This window comes from Pyrus communis, chromosome 4, assembly GCF_963583255.1.
Source record: "Pyrus communis chromosome 4, drPyrComm1.1, whole genome shotgun sequence".
NCBI classification, from domain to species: Eukaryota; Viridiplantae; Streptophyta; class Magnoliopsida; order Rosales; family Rosaceae; genus Pyrus; species Pyrus communis.
Genome location: NC_084806.1, coordinates 3,168,422 through 3,190,181, shown reverse-complemented (window position 1 = coordinate 3,190,181; position 21,760 = coordinate 3,168,422). Strand labels below are relative to the sequence as shown.

The 21,760-nt window shown below is 36.2% G+C and overlaps 2 protein-coding genes across 3 annotated transcripts in view; both read left to right on the top strand.

Annotated features, from left to right (window-relative positions):
* LOC137731311 (D-aminoacyl-tRNA deacylase-like) overlaps positions 1–6,102 on the top strand; it is a 6,359-nt gene extending 257 nt beyond the window's left edge. Inside the window, exons 2-3 of the mRNA XM_068470409.1 lie at positions 76–147; positions 5,901–6,102. Coding sequence (XP_068326510.1) covers positions 76–147; positions 5,901–6,102 — 274 coding nt within the window. The remainder of the gene's footprint in view (positions 1–75; positions 148–5,900) is intronic.
* Positions 6,103–15,371: 9,269 nt separating this feature from the next.
* Positions 15,372–20,501, top strand: LOC137732011 (flocculation protein FLO11-like). Of its 2 annotated transcripts, none has more exons than XM_068471290.1 (6): positions 15,372–15,895; positions 16,429–16,474; positions 17,572–17,652; positions 17,929–18,716; positions 19,138–20,063; positions 20,169–20,501. In XM_068471290.1, exons 3-6 carry the CDS (start codon positions 17,643–17,645, stop codon positions 20,275–20,277), a joined length of 1,833 nt encoding a protein of 610 aa, XP_068327391.1. In that variant the 5' UTR covers positions 15,372–15,895; positions 16,429–16,474; positions 17,572–17,642; the 3' UTR covers positions 20,278–20,501. The 2 variants fall into 2 exon arrangements, with proteins under 2 accessions (XP_068327391.1, XP_068327393.1); XM_068471292.1 differs by lacking the exon at positions 15,372–15,895 and adding an exon at positions 15,925–16,182.
* The last annotated feature ends 1,259 nt before the right edge of the window (positions 20,502–21,760 follow it).

The window sequence follows — 21,760 nt, the reverse complement described above, 5'->3', positions numbered from 1 at the left end:
TCATGTCTTTGTTTGCAATTTTAACCAAAGTTTGATGCTTCTCTAACTTCATTTTCTATATTATTGGCGATCTAGGGAGAAGGATAAGAATAAAGTTCTTGGATTAGGTGGTGGACATTATGCTCCTCGGCATATGGATATAGTCCTGTAAGTTATGGCATTTTACAGTTTGCTCATATCCAGCTTTATTCTTTGTTTCCTTCTTTTGCGGTTTGATGCATCACTTATTAACTGTGAACTGAACCTCATCATTTTGATTGATTGTGTTGAAGTAAATAGGTAAATAATCTGCTAAAAACAAATGGGATTACCAGACTATAGATGGCAACTTTCTTCATCTCTCTCTCTCTCTCTCCTGTTAGATTACATGATGTATGGTTAGTTGTTAGGCACTGCCATGTGTCTCTATTGTATTGGTGAGTCTAGAAGTTAGTTATGTGTAGTTGTATTTATAACAAGGATAGGTTGTAATAATAAATGATATGAAAAGTTTCAGTTTCTCTCACTACTCTCTCTCTTCGAATTCTCTCTGCATTTCTCCATAGCTAAATCTCAGCGTTATCATGGTATCAGAGCCTGCCAAGGGTAACACCATTGGTTGACGATTCCTGTGCTTCCGCTCGTTTTTCCGATTCCTGTGCTTCTGTTCGTCGTCGGTGCTCCGGTTCGTCTTCGTTGTTCCGGTGACGGTTTGTTGGTGCGTGTCGGTGGCTTTTCTACAAACCCTAGAAATTTTTTTTGGGGTTTCTTGAGCTCGTCGGTGGTATTTCTTCTCTCGGTCGATCTTTTGTTCGTCGTCGCTTGGATCTGTGGCTGGATCCATCCTCAATTTGTCTCGTCGTTGCAGTTGAGGTGTTTTCTTTCGATATCTCTGCTTGATTCGATTTATTACTGGTTCTTGATTTGTTGATTCTTGGCCATTGCTGCTTTGTGATTCTCTATCTCTTGGATTTATTGAATCTCTGATTGGATTAGTCATGGTTACTACTGCTCAACTAGCACTCACACAATCACCTATCTCTTCGCTTATACCTAGTGTTGGCAACACTGTTACTGTGAAGTTGGATGATTCGAACTATGTTACTTGGAAATTTCAGATAGATTTGTTGCTAGAAGGGAATGGCATTATGGGGTTTGTTGATGGATCTATTACCTGTCCTTCGAAATATGATGATTCGGGTTCTGATGGTGAATTGATAGTTAATAACTCTTCAATCACTGATGCTTATAAAGTTTGGACAATACATGATAAAGCTCTTATGACTTTGATTACTGCAACCCTATCCACTGATGCTTTATCATGTGTAATTGGTTGTCAAAGCTCACGAGCAATGTGGAATAATCTTAAAGAGCGATTTGCAAATATGACTCATACTAGCATTGTTCAAATGAAGATTGATCTGCAAAACATCAAGAAAGGGCCAGAATCCATTGATCTTTACTTGCAGAGAATTAAAGATTGCAGGGATCAATTAGCCACTGCTGGTGTTGTGATTTCTGATGAGGATATTGTAATTGTAGCTCTGAGAGGCTTGCCTACAGAATATAATATCATTAAGTCTGTAATTCGTGGGCGAGAGAATCTGGTTTCTCTAAAAGAGCTAAGATCTCAGTTGAAGGCAGAAGAGTCTACATTGGAAGAGGTCATCAAGTCACCTTCTTTAATGGCAGCTATGCTTGCAAATACTTCCCGTTCAGCTTATGACACTAGTGGCTCTTCCCATTCTACCACTCCCACTGGCAATTTTGATTTTGGGTCATATGTTCCTTCTGGTTCCCAGATGTCTCAGTTTCAGCCACTGTCTTTTTCTCCTAACAATGGTCCTGTTGCATTTGTCTCTCAGACCGGTTCTGGGACTTATAACAACTTCAGGGGAAATAACTACAAGTTCAGGGGTAAAGGCAAGAAGTTTAATTCTGGTTTTCATCAACCATCTGGTTATCAAGGCTCTGCACAACCTTCCTTTCCATCTCAGTCTTCGTTTCAGCATCCTGGCTCTCCGATTGTTCCAGATCAATCATTTCAACCTTTGCTCATCTGTCAAATATGTGATAAAAAGGGCCATGTAGCTCTAAATTGTTTTCAGAATGGTTGCCAAATATGTGGCAGAAAAGGCCACACTGCTGCCACCTGTTTTGACAGACTCAACTCTGCACCTGTTTCTGTGCCTTCATTTTAGAAATACTCTCCATCTTCCAATGTGATTCAGCAGCATCCATTTCACTCCTCTACACCACAGGTGTCACATCAGTTGCAGTCTTCAAATCCATTTCAATCTCAAGTGCAGAATCCTACTGTGCTGTCTCATTCTCAGTATTCAAATGGGATGTTTTCTCCTCAACATGGTCCACCTGGTGCTTTTACTGCACGAACCAATTTCTCTCCTACAGCACCACAGCAAGAGTATTGGTTACTCGATTCCGGAGCAACCAATCATATGACATCTGATCTGTCCAATTTGCAAGCTGCCACTCCTTATTCTTCATCAGAGACATTTACTAGTGCTAGTGGTGAAGGTTTACAAATTAAACACATTGGTCAAGCTCGTTTATCTAATTCATCACATACACTTGAGTTAAAATCTGTGTTACATGTTCCACACTTATCACAACACTTATTGTCTATGCATCAATTGTGCAAAGACAACAATTGTAGGTGTATTGTTGATGAATTTTCTGTGTGTATACAGGACAAGGTCACCAACAAGGTACTATACCAAGGACTGAGTAACCAAGCTGTCTATCCACTTCCCATTCTTAAACAACCACAGCCCTCTCCTGCAGCATTTCTTGGACAGAAAATCAATACCTATCTCTGGCATTGCAGATTGGGTCATCCAACCAACTCTGTAACTCAAGTAGCCCTTCATAAGTCTGGTATTACTTTTCCCTGTAATTCCACATCTCAAACTTGTATTGATTGCTTACAAGGCAAGTTTACAAAGTTACCTTTTCCCTTAGTAGCTTCAAAGTCTCTTGTTCCTTTTGAAGTCTTGCATACTGATGTATGGGGTCCCTCTCCTACCAAGTCTTTAGAAGGGTATCGCTATTATGTCTCGTTTATTGATGAATGTACCCGTTATACATGGATCTTTCCCATGATTAGTAAAGCTGTTGTATTTGAGATATTTGTGCACTTCCAAGCTTATATTCATACCTCTTTTTCTGCACATATTAAAGTCCTACAGAGTGATGGTGGGGGAGAGTATACTAGTCTTTTATTTCAAAATTTTCTAAAATCTAAAGGGATTGTCCACCAAAAATCATGTCCCTACACTCCTGAGCTGAATGGTTTAGCTGAGCGAAAGAATAGGCATATTGTTGAAACTGCTATCACATTACTTCAAAAAGCTTCCCTCTCACCTGAGTTTTGGTTTCATGCCTGTGCTACAACTACTTATCTTATTAATAGAATGCCTACATCTATGTTAAAGATGCACTCTTCATTTGAGATGTTATTTCACTCTCCACCTTCCCTTGAGCATTTAAGGATTTTTGGTTGTGCATGTTACCCTTCCATGAAACCCTATAGACAACATAAACTGGAACCTAAAACCATACAATGTCTTTTCTTGGGGTATGCTGCTCAATATAAAGGTTACATTTGTTATGATACCAAGGCTCATCAGCTTATTGTGTCCAGACATGTCTTGTTTGATGAAACTGTTTTTCCTAGTGCTCAAGGGTTGTCCAAGTCTTGTCTCCAATCTGCTATCTTCACCCAACCACATCCACACTTGATTAGTCACTCTAATACCTTTCATCATCCTCCCATCATACCAATACCATTTCCACAAATACCATCTTCTTCTCAAGTCCCTGTTACTCAGTCTAACTCTCCAACACTTGGTGATCTTGTCTCTACTGGAGGTGCACCTGTCTCAGATTCTACTGATTCTCAAGTTCCTGCTCTGCCACCTGGAGATTCACTTGTCTCCGATTCTGACACCAACCCTGCTGTAACTACCTCTCAAGTTCCTGATCTGCAACCTGTTTCTGTGATCAATATTAATGCACATCCAATGCAAACACGGTCCAAGTCTGGGATCTCTAAAAAGAATGCCTTTTCTGCTTCCATGTCCATTGATTCCTCTCTGGATAGGGAACCTCAGTCTTTCAGTGCTGCTTCAAAGTGTTCTCAGTGGAAATGTGCAATGAATGAGGAGATGGAAGCTCTTCTTACACAGAAGACATGGACCTTAGTTCCCCTTCCACCTCACAAGAACCTGGTGGGTTGTAAGTGGATTTATAAGGTTAAAAGACATCCTGATGGGTCTGTTGCGAGGTATAAGGCTCGTCTAGTAGCCAAGGGGTTCTCTCAGGAAGCAGGTCTTGATTATTATGAGACCTTTAGTCCTGTAGTTAAACCTACTACAGTCAGATTGATGTTATCATTGGCTGCTACAAAGGGGTGGAAACTTAAACAATTAGATGTCAAGAATGCTTTTCTGCATGGATTTCTAGATGAAGAAGTATATATGTCTCAACCACAAGGGTTTATTGACAAGGATCATCCAGAGTTTGTGTGTAAACTTGAAAGGTCTTTATATGGCCTTAAACAGGCTCCCCGAGCATGGAATGAAAGGTTTTCCCGATTTCTTCTTAGTTTGGGTTTTAAAGCATCATATGCAGATCCATCTCTTTATGTCCAAAATAATGGTCATTCCATTGTTGTGTTGCTCCTTTATGTTGATGACATTATCCTAAGTGGAGATGATGATTCTCATGTTCAATCTGTGATCCACCAATTAACCAAGGAGTTTGATATGAAGGATTTAGGAATTCTGCACTATTTTCTTGGTCTGCAAATTGAGTATCAATCTCAGGGAATCCTTATTCATCAGTCCAAATATATCAAGGACTTGCTGCACAAGACAAATATGCTAGACAATAAACCTTGTACTACCCCTTGTCATCCTCATCAAAAGCTATTAACTCATGGTAGTCCTCCAGTTCCTGATCCAGGTATTTACAGGAGTATAGTTGGTGCCCTCCAGTATTTGACGTTTACTAGACCTGATATAGCCTATTCGGTTAATCAAGTCTGTCAATTCATGCATTCTCCCCTTGAAAGTCATTTTGTTGCAGTCAAGCGCATCTTAAGGTATCTCAAAGGGACTATGCAGCTTGGCTTGTGCTATAAACCTGGCAGTTTGAATATTAAAGCTTACACAGATGCTGATTGGGCTGGGGATCCCAATGACCGAAGATCAACTACTGGTTTCATTGTGTTTTTAGGCCACAATCCCATTTCTTGGAGTTCGAAGAAGCAGCATACTGTTAGTCGGTCTTCTACTGAGGCCGAGTATAGAGCAATGGCCACTACAACTGCTGAGGTGGTATGGCTTCAACAATTACTCAAGGATCTGTCTCTTTCTTCGTCAGTTACTCCTTTGCTTCATTGCGACAACATATCTGCCATGGCTCTAGCAACTAATCCCATTTTGCATTCTAAAGCTAAACACATCGAAATAGACTGCCATTTTGTGCGTGAAAGGGTTCAGCAAGGCATAATTTTGTTGCAGTTTGTTGCCTCATCCGAACAATTTGCTGATATTCTTACCAAGGGTTTGTGTTGTCCATTGTTTAGTTCTCATTGTAACAATCTTATGCTTGGGATTGCCTAGCATCAGATTGAGGGGGAATGTTAGATTACATGATGTATGGTTAGTTGTTAGGCACTGCCATGTGTCTCTATTGTATTGGTGAGTCTAGAAGTTAGTTATGTGTAGTTGTATTTACCTTTTTTCACATGTGAAAGTCACTTATTCTGTGAATATCTTGTACTAGTCTGATTGATGTCTGGATTTAGTATGTAATATAGAAATATTTATTGATGATAGATATAGTGAATAGTTTGGTTTACTACGTGAACATAATCCCATTCTTTGCAAGTACAGGAAAGACGGGGTGTGGGTAGGCCATCTACTTTCGGGTTATTCCTTGCCGATGGAAGATCCAAATCAGTCCAAAGCAGGAACAAATGCAAAAGATACGAAAGACATTGGTGGAACTTGGAAACACGCAATCAAAGCAGCATTTAAGGCTACCCAATCGGCTTTCCCTGGTGGGGAAGTTATAGCTCATCTTGATCAAAAGTAAGTTAGGTCTTTGTTAATACGTGACTTGCGTATCAAACATTTTTAGGTCCCAAAAGATGTAATCTGAAACACAAGAAGGTTGAAAGCCACAACTCTTAGACAAGCCGACGTTTGTTGATTGCATGAGAGATTTTGTTTTCACTTGCATAAGTATTATTGAAAAGTTATCTTATACAACTTTTGATTGTTGATTGCAGGAGTTTCAAAAGCTGGCAAAAGAACGTTATACGGCTTTCTTAGGTGAGCAGAACATCCAAATTGGCAAACCCAATGATTTCTACTAGATTCGATGAATTGCTTTGCATATATAGTGTGATTTTTAACGATTTCTACTTAAACTTGGATGAAGCAGCAAGCAAATATGAATTATAAATGAAATACATATTTTTCCAAATCAGCTTGTCATTGTGATGTAATGTTGGATCTGAGGCTTGAGTTGAGCCCACGAAAAATGCTGGGGCTTCTGGGCTTCATCATAAAAGATATGGGCCGCCTTGCGCTGGAAACAATAACAATGTGGAGGAGTCCTGCGGCCGGACTGAGGTAAAAATTATTGAAAATTATGGAGACCCAATGTGAGAAAAAATTAAAGAGCAAAGCACTTGGCTTCGGCTTTCGGAAGAGTTACTTACAACGGGATGCCACTATGGGGCGATTTAAGTCAATTAAGTACTGACTAGCAGTATTGTTCTTCACTTGTAAGTGGAAGGTTTTAGGTTCTATTCTTACCAAAGATGAATTTAAACCATGTTTTTATGGCTAGTCCAATGTGAGGCTTAGTCCGCCACCCCTTTAGTGTAGATATTATCGTTTATTAAAAATAAAAAAGTACTGATATGCGTTTTAATTTCAAGACATAGCAGCGCCTAAGTTTTTAAATACCGTCACAATGACACACTCAATGCATAGAAGTTCTATCGAATCGTCTCATCTTTGAGACACTAAAATATAGTGAAATAAAAGTAGCATTTGGCATTTGTGAATAAACCTTTCCTTGCTCTGAAGTGCTGAATTAGTCTCCGTCAGTGTATTTTCTCATTGATTACGTGATTAAGTTTCTCTGAGCTGACAATTAGTAATTATTAATGACAATTGCCGAAAGCAGGCATGAACCACCACACTAAAATTAGGGTTCGTCATGTCTTACATAGACAGTCTTTCTTTGGGTGGGGGTCCAATTTAAAGTTTGAGCTACAAGTTTTTTATTTTATTTTTCTCTTTATCCCTTTTCTCTTTAGACGATAGTGATGATAATGATGGAGTGAGTTTGACAAATTATTTGAGTTGTCACCTTAATAATGATTAAGCTCTCGTTTATCGATAATTTTGTGTTAGTTTTCATTTGGAGATAAAAAGAAGAGGGAAGGAAGGATGGTGTACATTTCAATGGTGGAGCCACCAAGGGACCACCAGAATGGTTCTTAGCCAACCTTGCCTTTTTTTTTTTTTTTTTTCCTTGGTAATACAATCAGTCTAGTACCCTTAATATTCAAGTGTGTTATAAATCGAAACTCTTTTCAGTTCTGGGTCAGACCTCATTTTTCTCTCTATCCCTCTTATTAAGGTGCAGTCTTCACTTCTCATCTTTATTCCATCAAGTTTTCTTTGGCTTTAATTGCTTACTCTATACCTCATGTTCGGGTTTTTTAGGTTTGTGCAATGTTTTAGTTCTCTGTATTGAATTTAAGGTCTTTCAATTTTTATGCGTATTACTCCAATGTCTCATGTATATAGTTCAAATTACCTATGCATGTGAGAGGTCCTCTGACACATAAAATTATAGCTCCGCCATTGAAAATTGTAAAATAAACGTAAAAGAAAAGGCATGCAAACTAAAAACTAAAAACTATGTTACGTTGTTTCCATTCATTCTTCCCTCCTTTCACCCTCCAAGCACACAAAAAAATACAAAAACAAAAAACAAAACAAAAAGTAATTATTCAACAAGCCCGAAATCTTATCTCAGAAATATGACCTGCTTGAGAAAATGGAATTAGTTAGAAGATGCAACGAACTACGTCTATAATATTGAACACTTTTGACAATTTCTTATCTGTAAGTTTCCACCAAGTTTTTGCTTCTAATAGCGGAATGCCAAGTGTCATTTTTTTTTAATCATGCATATTTTACGTCAACTTTTTTTGAATCATGCAGATTTTATGTCCAACTTTTCTGAATCATGCATATTTAGAGAAAAAATAATCATGCATATTTGACGATAAATGTTAAGGGGATTTTTTCAATAGTGTAACTTTTCGTGGACTCTCTATCACCTCATATTTTTTGCACAATATTTCATAATATTAACAAATAATTAACGTTAAATTATGAGGCAGCAGAAAGTCCGAGAAGAGTTTCAATTTGAAACATTTCCCTTAGCATTTATCTTAAAGTGAAAATGAAGTTCAAACTTCAAATTATTATGTCAAGTTCAACACGCAAGGACAGATAGATGAACAAACTAAGTTTTTAAGTACTCTCCAATTATTAGAAAGAGAAATAGAAACCAGAAATGCAAGAGCGCAATCCAATGCCAGCACAGATCGCCCAGATATCCGCAGCTCCTGGTCATTGCTTTCCATAGTTTCGATCACGAAGGAGAAAGTCAACAATCCAAGGGCCAAGCCTACCCTTTTCTCAATTCGTTGGCAACACCTCCACCATTGGATCAAGCTGCACATGACATTCTTTTATATATGTAGTAAACATAAAATATTTATGCGATAAGGGTTGACGGTCCTACATGTGTGACTTTAAAATTTCCTGTCCCTTGGGTACCAGGTGACAACCTATTTGTCTTAATTAGTAAATCCAACAGCATGGAATTAAGCTTGAAGGGAGAGGCCCTCGCAGGGGGGGTGTGGGGTGGTTTGTAATGGTCACTCTCATCCATGTCGTATCGACCGACCAGGTCACTTTCACATTTGTAGGGGTTATATTCTGGAGGAGACAGAGAAACACAACAAATTTGTTATTGTTTTCTGGCTTATAAGCTTATTTGACCTAATTCGTGATTTTGGTTTCTCAATTTGAAAATCTATCAATATCGCTCTTGAATTTAACTATCTCATATTAGTGTAATCTTTGTTGTATAAATCCGTTAAATTGTCTGTTAATTTATTCGTGTGGCACATAAAGAATCTGCACAACCAATATTTTGATGCCACGTCGATGATACCCAAAAGAAATCACTTTTTGAATCCATCACTGAAGTTATAAATCTCAGTAATAACGAATGCATGCATGCATGTAAAGTGTTTTATTATGATTATATAGCAAGATTTGGTGGGAACTCTATGAAATTTAATGTTTGAATGGAAGAAATTAGGCACGCAATCTTGTAACAATTTAGCTGTACTTCTATGTGTATATATATGTGTGTGTCAGGTTGAAGAGTAAGTTCGTACTCAAATGAGGGAATTGGTAGGTTTGTGTTCCATTAAAAATATTGAAAGATTAAATCTGGAAGATGTATTTATCAATTAATTTGGTGGAATTAATTTGTTTGGGTAGCATTAATATTGTACCCATGCACTGACACTGATCAAAGTACTTTATATATAAAGTCATGTTGGTAGAGGTAATATCCATAAGTAGTTGTTTTTCTTATAGGTGTAGGTGGTGCTATTTACACATTAATTTCTTTCTTTCACATCCATTCTTTTAATTTTCGACTGTCGGAATGAATGAATGAATTGAAAAAAAAAATTAATGAACAAAAAATAATAAGGATGTATTGAGAGGTAAAAAAATATGTGTGAATAGCGCTACCCATTCTTATTTGAATCATCTAAATGAAATTTATTTTTCCAAATTTAGGGTACGTTTATTATTTCATGTATAAGTACAGCTTTCCTCAAACATAATACTTAGTTCTAAAATACCTTGCCATCTTCTTCTTCAAAAACAAAACTTCAACTTGTAAATAAGGAGTCTCAAATTCTATTCCAATAGATACGAGTTCAATATATAATTATGATTGGCTCATTTTTTATTGTATACCTTAACAATAATTCTCCTTTCACATATTTATTTTTACCTTTTACACACCCTTGTTACTTTTTTGTCATTGATTTTCTCTAATTCATTCGATCTCACAGTCGAAAATTGAGAAGAGTGTAAGAAGTAAAAATCAGCGTGCGATAGCACTAGCTTTCTAATTATGTAAAAGAAAGAACTTAAGGCTCGTTTGATAATTTTTTGGTTTTATAATTCACGTTTTGTGCTTCAAATGTGAAGAAACGCGTCATTTAGAGTCCTACTTACATAGTATATGGCATGGAGAAGCTCCTTAACCAGATGTCCAAAAACAGCCCCTATTACATATTCACTTTCATCGCACATGAGAGAGAGTGAGAAAGAAAATAGATAAAAACAAATTAGTGAAAACAACTTAAATTACATTAACTTGTCTAACCATTAAAATATTAAAGTCGTGGATGTTAAGCTTGGACGAAAAATGTTGATAGTGATTGTAACTTTTAAAGAATGTAATCATACTATATTTGCATGGTCAGTTGCGTGCCATGATCCGTTATGCCAATAACTCCAACAACTAGTATTGTTAAAAATAAAATTAAAAATTTAAGAGAATTCCCAGTCAATTTCACTCTGAAGTTTGCCTTGTTTATAAATTAATCGATTGATTACGTAGAAGTATTGGCAAATGGGAAATAACCCAGTTTCTTGCAAACATGCAAAGTTCTTTCTTTCTTCGATGTGGATTGATATTCACAACACGCCCCTCACGTATGTTGAAGATGAATACTACATTGATGGGAGGAGAAATCTTATATGAACTTATAACTTAGTTGGCTACTTGTTACATGGTCAATTGGTTTTATGATGGGACCTTAACTTTCTTTGTGATATCAGAGCAAAACTGTCCCACATGTGAAGTCAAAACATCTACACGCATGCCATGTCACCAATAGATAGATAGATAGATATATATATATATATATATATATAATAAAAACTATGTGAGATTTATATTATATACATAAACTTAATAGTCATGGTGAAGATGTTGTTCATGAAGGTATAGCAAGCTTCAAAAGCTATTGACTCCTATTTTAGTCTTGTGATTTGTTTTCGTTGAATGGTGACTGAACTCTCCAGCCTCCAGCTGCCACCAGCAGAGATTTTTATTATTACAAAAAAAAGGGTAGGCTAACGTCCATCTGTCTATTTGTATAACGGACTCACGGTGGCTTCTCAATTTATAATTTTACACTACGTAATTACGGATAAACATTAACAATTCAACATTTAATCAATATTGTCATTCAGTACTACGGTCTGGTGGTATTTCTCTTCACTTAGAAGTGAGAGATCTTAGGTTCGAATATCGTGGATGGCGAATACGATACTAAATTAGGCTGCACATTGTGTGGCTTAGTCGAACTCCCCCTCTCCTTAGTGTAAAAGATATTGATGTAATAAAAAAAACATTTAATCAATATTATCTTTGCTTGAATTTGATAATTTACAATCCTCCAACCACTAAAAAAGAAGGCTTATTTTAGAAAACCCAGAAACTATTAAATCTCCAATTTTACAAAAGACACACTAAAATATGCAAATATTAGCAGATGATAAGGAAAAGGAAAATAAAAAATAACAGAAACGTTCGCCCTTGCCAACGCTCCATTTGGAGCACACTGCATGAAGACAACATGAAGATGAATACTATGTAGTTTAAGTTTCCTTCCTTGAGAACGAACAGAACAGAAGAAGTTCGATTCCCACATTTTATATTGCAGATGCAAAAATCGCACATTGGAAACTTATATGTAAACAATGTGTACCGTCCAACGTATCATGAGAATTTAGTTGGGATTCCCATATGGCCATATGTAGTAGAGACAAGTAAATTATACATAAAAAATATGCAAAACAATAGAAAAAAATAAAGAAATAACAAAACAAAAATACAAATTAAAGAAGATGAAGCAAAAGGAGAGTTTTGGAATCCCAATGCAATAGTAAACTGCCACCCTAATTTTGTCTTTGAATACTCGATCGGAGGTCAAAACTCTCGGGCTTTCCATCTACACATGCAGTGATGCATGCAGTGTGATATATTTAAATGTAAAGCCTTTTAAACTATATGAATGAATGCATGCGATGAAGGCCAACCAATTTAAAAAAGTTTGAGTAAATAATGCAAAATCGTATGTAATGTTTGAGATTATATATAGGCAGATTCGTGGCATTACTTTTTTACATAATTTTTTATACATGTTTTTGTAAAGTTCACTTTGTAATGTATTTCTACGATTGAATCGTCTATCTCTTAGGTCTTCACTTAAAGATCATGTCTAAAAAAAATCACCCAAAATTTGAAATCATATGACTATTGGATTAAGTGTTTAGGGTTTCTTTGCAGAATCGTATTCGTCCATTTTATTCACTACAAAGGAATGTCTTAATGCTTTTCGATTTGTCTAATTTTTTGCAATGATTATCTATAAATAATGTTCTAAAATATAGATGGTTTAGTCAGATAAAATACACTACTGAGTAAGCCAATAAAAATGTGTGTAAAAAATTATGTAAACAGTTGACCACGGGTCCGCCTCAACATATATATATATATATATATATATATATAAACATTACTTGGATGTCAAAACTTTTCGTGATTGATTCACAAATTTTTACACTTATAATTGCAACTGTTCATATTATACATAAAAATATATAAAGATTATCTACCAAAAAAAACAACACATATTGAATCACTATTTATAATGCTGGAGTAATAGTTCCAGTTTAAATTCATCACCTAAATAGGATGAAGTCGTTACCTTTCCTATACCTACTTGATCATTCTAATCCATGAGATGACATGCTCGATTAATATTAGAAACTAGTGAGAGCAATGCCAGAAACTAGTGAGATCGATGAATGCACCGACTGACTCTCTTATCAGATACACCTGCATGCACATGTCATATCCTAACAAACTCACTAGCTACGTACTTCAATATATTAATATTAATTGGTGCAGTTGGAGATTCACCAACAAAGGAGAATGAAATGGTTGGGATACACCGTTTGTAGGGTATATTTAGTGTTTGAAATTTATTTGATAAGGAGATATTTTTGTGAAAATATCAAAAATAAAATAAAATAAAGAAATATATAAAAAAGAGTGAAGTCTAAACTTCACCACATACCACATATTAGAGAAATTCTCAAATTTTGAGTAAATCGACATATATCATCAATATTTATCGTATATTGGTTAAATATCGGGGAAACTTATATTTCTTCTAAACCAGTGTTTGACATCCCTAAAGTTTCATCGAAAAAATCGATATAGATATAGTCATTGATATTTCTAAAAAATTTCATATCGATATTTCCACGACTACCGATATTTTAAACACTGACTATATTAATAAAAGACAAGTTCATGTATTATAATTTAAGTGAAATAATAACATTACATATTTGTGTTCCAAGTAAACCAAAAATTGCTAGTTTTAAAAGAAATTCCCTTTTCCCAGATACTATCAGTAGTCATTTTTAGCTTCTAATTATTATTTATACAAAAATATTTACAAATTCAAATTTGTATGGCGAAGATGAACCATTTTTTTAGTGAACAACCCGAGACTAGTTAGTTGTGGGAATGATTTGGGTCCCGTGAAGCATGCGATCACCATCAATTATAAAAATACGTATCAATTTGACAAACACAATTTCAGTAATTCTTAAATTATTTTATTTCTTAAAGTAATGCCGTCGGGATCTTTTGATTTAGCGTGGCACTAAATCCATTATTTTGTTAATTTTGTCTACGAATTATACATTGAAAAATGTTAAAGAAACTTTTTCAAATTGCAACTTTATAAATTATCTATCACCTCTATTTTTACATAATATTTTATAATATTAGCATAAAAATTAATCTTAAACTCTGAGACGATAGAAACCCTACAAAAAATTACATTTTAAGAAAGTCTCGTTAAGATTTATCTGATTAAAAAACTCCAAAATATTAGGATAATAGTCTCTTTTCTACCACATGCAACACCAATCAACTCATTTGATTTGTTCTGTTGAATATTATTTTAGATTTGACACAACCTTTGTTTTTGCATGAATTCCTTCCATCTTGCCGAGTGCCGCCAAGAAAGCCTCGCGGCTGCCTTCCACCCCAGCGCACATTAGCAAGTACACATTCAGCCTACACGTGTGTGCAAGCAGCCAATCAAAACATAGTTGAATTCAGAAAGTAAAAAGTCCCCTTTCAGATTTCTACCCAGAGATGTAATCCCCTGCACCCCAACCCACAGTACCAACTTTGAACTCATGCCTGGTTTGAGGCTGTTATGTATGAAACAATTATTGGATTCTTTGCGGCCATCTCAAATTTTTATTATCAAATTAAATAAATAGAATTTTAATGAAAATTTTCTGGTATTATTTATTTTAACGAAAAATCATATTTTTATTTTAGAAAGTTAATTATGATACTATTCACTTTACCCTTTATTTTGTTCTTATTATTAAAACTCAAAGTTTTCAAGTCATTTTCATTAGTTTTCCTTTAAATAAATTAAAAAAGATAAATGAATAAAAATTAACAAAAGTATGTAAAAGATAAAGAATTTATTTGAGTGTACTCTTAAAATGACTGAAATCGTTTTTTAAAAAAAATGTTTTTGGTTCTAAAAGCACTTAAAGTGCTTTCTATAAGAAGCACCAGTTGTAAATTTCTTTCAGGAAGCATTTTAAGTGTTTTTTCAAGATTTACGCTTTCAATCATTTTAAAAACACTCCAAACGAGCTCAAAAATCGATGTGTGAATACATGAGACCACTCCTTGACAGCTGATAGGAAAATGTTATGAGTTATATGATAGAATTGCTTTTGTTAGAAGCCGTGTTAAAAACTTTATTTAAAGTTAAAGTACCTCTCTAACAAAAGAGCAGTACTTTTCTACTAAACACAATTTGTATGTGTTTTTTTTTGTTATCAAATCAATTTTAGTCATTCTAAAAACAATATTAACGAGTTATTTGAAACTTCAGCTGCATATAAAAATGGCAAATCAATCAATTGAGTTGTTAATAAGTATGACTTAAAATTCGTTTAGTTTGACATCGACGGTAAATGTGTAATCGAAGGATTGTGCTTCACTTAATTAGAAGATGTCTTAGATTCCAACTCATACATTTACGACTTGTGAGTGGATAAACCGGATTTCGTACCATTCTAAGCATCCAATTGTTGTGAAGTTCCTCCGCTCCGTGATCTTGTACCAATTTAACGGGTCAGATTTTCTCGCTCACAGTCTGATCAGAGAAAACTGACAGTTGGTGATCGTCAACACAGAGACTTCGAGAGTGGAGACGATGAAACGAAACTCGTTACGACGGGTCCCACAGAAGTATATTATATAAATTCCTTTAGAAAATGGAAAACTTCGGATCCCTGAAACGATGGCGAAGACGAAGATGATGGAATTCTTCTAGAGAGAGAGAGAGAGAGAGAGAGAGAGAGAGACGAGAGAGAGGGAGAAACAGAGGAGGTCATTGACGATCAGATTGGGTTGCAGAGCAGAGCAGAGGCAGTTTGACTCCGCATTGTATGCTCCACTGCGCCGCCACACGACCTAACACTTCCAAATTTCTCGCGTCGGCGTTTCCGGCGAGTCAAAGTTTCGGCCTTTACTTATTTTCAGCTAGGATTTGGCGTTTGGCGTCGTGATCATGGGGCGTTGAGGCCTGTTTGGAAGGAAGGAAAATTTTGTGGGGTTTTCACGGGAAAGTGGACAGGTAAGAAGTGGAGGTGAAATGAATTGAGATATTAAATGCTGAAACCAATCCCTATTAATTAGGAGAGAAGAAGAAGAGAAGAAAAAGGAAAATCCGTTTAATTATTTTTGACTCCCCTTTGAATTCTCTATATCTTTCTCTCTCTCTCTCTCTCTCTCTCTCCCCCCTCTGTATCTCATCAAACTCTGCTCCAAAGCCTACTCCTTTTCGGCTCTCTGATTAATCACTTTCATTGAAACTTTAATTGAACTACAGTGTGTTTATCTCTCTCTGTTCTGGGAGCTAAGGTTCACACACACACACTCTCTCTCTCTCTCTCTCTCTCTCTCTATATATATATATATATATATAGGTATATCTATCTCTCTTTCCTTTCTGTCCTGCAGAATTTAATCGTGAAATTACGATCTGAAATTCTTAGAAATGGGATTTTTTTTTTGTTTTTTGTTTTTTTGGCTGTCCGTTAAATTGAATTTACTTAAATATTTGAGACTAATCCCTTTTCTTTTGGGGTTATTTTCTTCTGGTTGTAGTTGTTTCTGAAGAGAGGGAGAGAAGGCTGCTGGTTTCAGTAAAAAGGTACTGGCTTTCTTACTTTTTTTATAATTTTATCTTTCGGGATCTGATTTAGATCTTTCTTATTCCCCCAACTTTTGTTTTTGGGGTTTTTTTTTTTTTTTCACAAATTGCATCTGGGTTTTTTCTGCAGACTTCAAAATCTGTGGGGATTTTCCCTTTTTTCTTTTATTTAATTTTCTTGTCTTCAACCAGTTGGATCTGATCACTGTTTTGCCTGACAAATTGGTTGGTAGAGAACTGGGAATCTTTAAAGGAAAGGCCTCATGAGGCTTTTGAATTTTAATATTCATTATGTAGATGTTGAAAGTTTGCAACTTTTTGTTGGGGTCTCAAAAAAGTTGGGACTTCTATCCCTTTGTCTTTTTTGTACGGTGAGAAGTGAGAACTGACTTCAGGAATGCATGGTGGCTACCAAAGTTTTTCAGGATACTCTTTCTTTGTTTTCCTATTAATGTGTGTGTGTATATATATATATATATATATTTTTTTTTTTGCTTTTATCTTATCTATGATGGAAAACTCGCGAAGCGGGAGCTTTGTTGGCTTGGAGTTGCCTTTTGTGATTGAAAACTCGATGGGGGTGGCATTTGTATTTTTTGTTTTTGTTTGCATACCAGGGGCTGCCGTGATAGTTTTCTTTTGTTTCTTTAGGTTGGTCTTGAGGCTGCTCTGTTGTAATCCACCATTAATCTAATCCATTTCTTCCTTAATAATGTAAAGAAAAAGAGGTAGTTGAGGGAAACTTCTGGCTATTAATTATTGAATTGAGTTGTTTAGCAGCCTTTCAACTTTACTTTCCCGTTAAGTTATTGTTGGACAAATTTTCCAAGTATTTTTGTTCCAATTTTCCAAGTATTTTCGTTCCGTGTCCTCCTGTTTTTCTCCTGACATTTCCTTTACTTTGATTTGTGTCTGCTTTGTCACATCTTTCAGATTTTGCGCCGAATCTTGTGATTACGTTTGTATGGAAACCTTCTCATTTCATTTCTGTAACTTGAGCATCCTTGTTTCCGTTTAGCTGCCCGGTTATAAGTTTGTCCAAAATTGGTCTGTTTGAATTTTTTACTAACCTCTATAAATTACATTTTGATGGGCAGGGTCCATGCTTGAAAATATCGCTTGCCGTAGCTTTGAAGCTTTCAACTGCATTCCGCAATCTATGTGAACCATGAAACTTGGTAATTACCGGTTATTTTTCCTTTTGGTTTTGACCACTCTGCTATTAAACTCTTGCAGCAGACATCTTACTTATGAACTTTTGTAGCCTTCCGGAGTTCTATCTTGATATCTTAAGTTGGATAGGGCTATTTTCTCGACTGGGCCTCCAAATGAGTTTTTTGTGAAATAGTACTTGAGTTCAATATTACTCATCTGCAATGTGTTCTTTGTAGGGAGAAAATGAATGCTATGGTGTTCAGATTTCCCTGGCACTGACAATATTGATGTACTTGCAGAGAGAGAACCAGTGTTTGGTCACTTACCTATAAGCCACAAGCCTGATTCAAATCCTTTTAATTGTAATGACATTACTATGGACTCCGCGGGATTACAGTCGACAAGTCAGAATAGGGTTTCGTGCAGTTCAAAGGACAATGAAGAAGATGATGGTCAACAACCATATATGAGAAATGGCTTTCCCGTATCAAATTTTGGGTGCTCAAAGACTCTGGGTGATTTGGAAAAGAGTAATGATGATGAGGCCATCAAAGGTTTTGGGTCGCCATATTCCCGTTCTTCTGAAAAATTTGAGGCATTGGAGAAGGAATCGGATTATTATATGGACAAAAGTGTTACGGAATGTGAACTGCCCAAATTGATAATTTGTTACAAGGATAGCAGTTGTAATACAATTAAGGACATCTGTATTGACGAGGGAGTGCCTTCCCAAGACAAGAATTGGGTTGAAACCGGGTTGGATGAGAAGGCATGCTGCACCTATTTACCTCCTGATGAGGATCAGAATAAGCAAATGCATGAAGAACGATTGGATATTGTTATTACCTTTCCAGATGATTTTAAATCTACTACAAAAAATGATTTAGAGAAGGGGTTTTCCGTTGCTTGCAATTCCAAGGAGCTGATGGAGAGGGGCGATGCTATAAATGATGGATCAGAGAGGACTGCAATTGACGTTTCCAAAGAAGATTTTTGCCCGGCAAATGTGCAAGGGTTTGGTGCTGGGAACCCTCACTCCAAGTCTTCTAATAAGGACAGCAATGAAGCCGAACAAGAGACTATTCAGGTATATCTCTAACTCTAAGTTTGTATTATTGCATAGTTTACCTCATGAATCTCCCTTACATTCGAGTTTTGTTTCCATAGTCCTTTGGCAATACTTAGAACTGAGGCTATCTGGTGCTTAAATAATCATTCTTTATAGGATAAATAAAAAAAAATTGCTTTTGTCAATTTCCATTTGCACGCATGAAGTGGCTGCGGCGATGATTCTTAATGATGACCTATGTTTATGTCTGCGGTTATGCAGTGTTACTGACAGTTCCATGACTCCATTGCTGCAAGAAATAATAAAAAAAAAAATTCTCTTAACGGAAGTTATACTCTTAGCTTGATGTTGAGGAAAACTATACTTGTGCATATAAGCTAGAGAGAAAAGAGAGGTGAAATTTTAGAAATTGATGTAGTTTCCTGTGGTTTCAATGCAGATTTCAAGGGAAATAGCAAAGACTGAGAGCCCTGCTTTGGTTTCAGAAACTGAAGAGTCTAACCATATTGAGAAGGAATCATTGGTTTCTGCAGCTGAAGAATCAAATTGCCTTCTCGGTGAGTTATCTGGCAATAGCAAGGCAAAGAGCGGAAACATTACTTCTGCTTTGGACGTTTCAGCACATGTATCCATTACCACAGATGTGTGTCCTCAAAATGGTGTATGCGATATGCCCATGGGTGATGACAGTCATGTTGACAAAGATGACAATATGTCTGATTCAGAGGTTGTGCCAAGCCAATCTCATCATTGTTTAGCACCCGTGGTTACTGGAAGAGAAGAGTGTCCTGAGAATGGTGTACATCTTGATACTTCAAATACGTTCAACGTTGATGGTGACATTTCTGATTCAATGATTGGTTCGAGCCAAGTTCAACATCGTTTAGCACCCGTGGTTACTGGAAGAGAGGAGTGTCCTGAGAATGGTGTCTGTCAACATCTCGACGCTTCAAACACGTCCAAGGTTGATGATGACATTTCTGATTCAAAGATTGTTTCGAGCCAGGTTCAACATTGTTTAGCTCCTTTGACTATTGCCAGAGATGAGTGTCCTGAGAATGGCGTCTGTCAAGGTCCTGAAACTTCAAATACAACCAAGGTTAATGATGACACTTCTGATTCAAAGATTGTTTCAAGCCAGGTTCATCATTGGTTATCTCCTGAAACTTCATATGCATCCATGGTTGAAGATGTGAATGTTGATGCACACAATGCTCCACTCCAATTTCAACGCAGTCTAGGAGAGTCAAGTTTCTCAGCAGCAGGTCACTTCTCGAGTCTCATAACCTCAGGTCCCTATTCAGGCAATGTCTCCCTCCGATCAGAAAGCAGCACCACCAGCACCCGCTCATTTGCCTTCCCTGTGTGAGTTACTCTCAAACTCCTTCCTCTCTTTTGCTTTTCAAACCGCCATCAAGTTCCTGGAACACCCAACTGACAACACATTCATATTCCCTCTTTGTCATGCAGATTACAGCCCGAGTGGAACAGCAGTCCAGTTAGAATGGCGAAAGCTGACCGGAGGCATTTGCAGAAACATAGGGGTTGGAGGGGTTGTCTTCTTTGCTGTAGATTCTGATTCTCTCCGAACGCTTCCATCTAACCGTAGTTATTAAGTTTAAGCCAGAGTAAATGCTTCATCATAGTTTTATCACATCTTTAAAATTATCATCGTCAATATGTACATCATATTTTCTGCGTCTTGGGATGTTATTTGCAGTAGGTTTAGAGGAATGTCATGCTTTTTGTTATGCGTGCGCTTTAAGGTGTAAGCAATGACATATAATTCTCTCTTTAATTTTTCATCCGTTATTCTTTTTATCCATTTTCTTTCTCTTTTGGAAAGAACAAGAAGAATCTTGTTTATATTGAGCTTGGGATGGTTTATGGGTACATTTTCGTTTGCTTATAAAGTCTGGTCCAAAATCTACTCCAATACCACTTAACGGAAATTCTCTCCTGTACATTTTTATTTTCACGAGTGAACGGTTAAAATTTAATTAGATGAAAATGCTTTAGTTAAATTTCAGTTCTTTTTTCTGAAATAATGCACACGAGAGTAAAGCTCCATGGTTATTAAAAATCTAAGGTATCAAGCGCAAGTCTCTTGTCTAGAAATCACTAATGCTCCAGAAGTATTTCTTTATAACACGAACTGTTTAATAAAAATCTAAGTGCTTATTACAAAAGAACGTGGAAAGGATTTTTGAAGAAGCATCTGATGTGTATCTCCAAAAATTGCTTATATCATCATGAAGCAATTTTTGAAGTAGCATTTCAACGGCTTGAATTTCTTTCTTTTTTGAATAGTCTAGATCTCTTAATCCGCAGACTTTGAATACAAAGATCCTAAGTGGATCTTATTCTTGCTATTGTTTTTCTATCCTGCTAGGCTGCTATCCTATAAAACAGAAAGAATTTAAATGTGACTACAAATTGAATGATTTATCGACATATACTAGGTGGCCCTTCACCTTTTGAGCTATGCAGGAGTTGGGAAGTGATGGAATCAAGATTCAAAACACATCATAATATAACAATCGAATCTTTTCTTTCTCCCGATAGGCACGAAGGGGTTGAGACACGGTTGAAGGTAAAAGAGGTATTATCATTTTGGGAAAGACATACATGCATCTTTCCAGACTTCACAATGATATTTTAGGCCAGTAATACATTGTTATACTAGAAGAAGCTTATACTTGATATTGTACTATTAACTCCAGCATTATATAAGACGTGTTCTTAAATCATGCATAAATTTTAACGAGATCAAAACTTAAATGCATCATTGAAATATTTAACGAGAAAAGAACTTATATGCACCATCATAAGGTTAATGATACGTGAAATTAATAAGATAGTTATAAAACAGGAAAAAACCAAATGGTGTGAAAACCTTTTTAAAAAGAAAACATAGTTAATTTGAGAAACCAATTACATCTGCTTGTATTGGAACTCTCCGTATTGTGCTTAGTGTATCTCCTCTCTCTCTCTCTCTCTCTCTCCAGAGTTGCCTACCGGCTACCACTACTGTTGATTGATATAAATCCAACGCCATACCC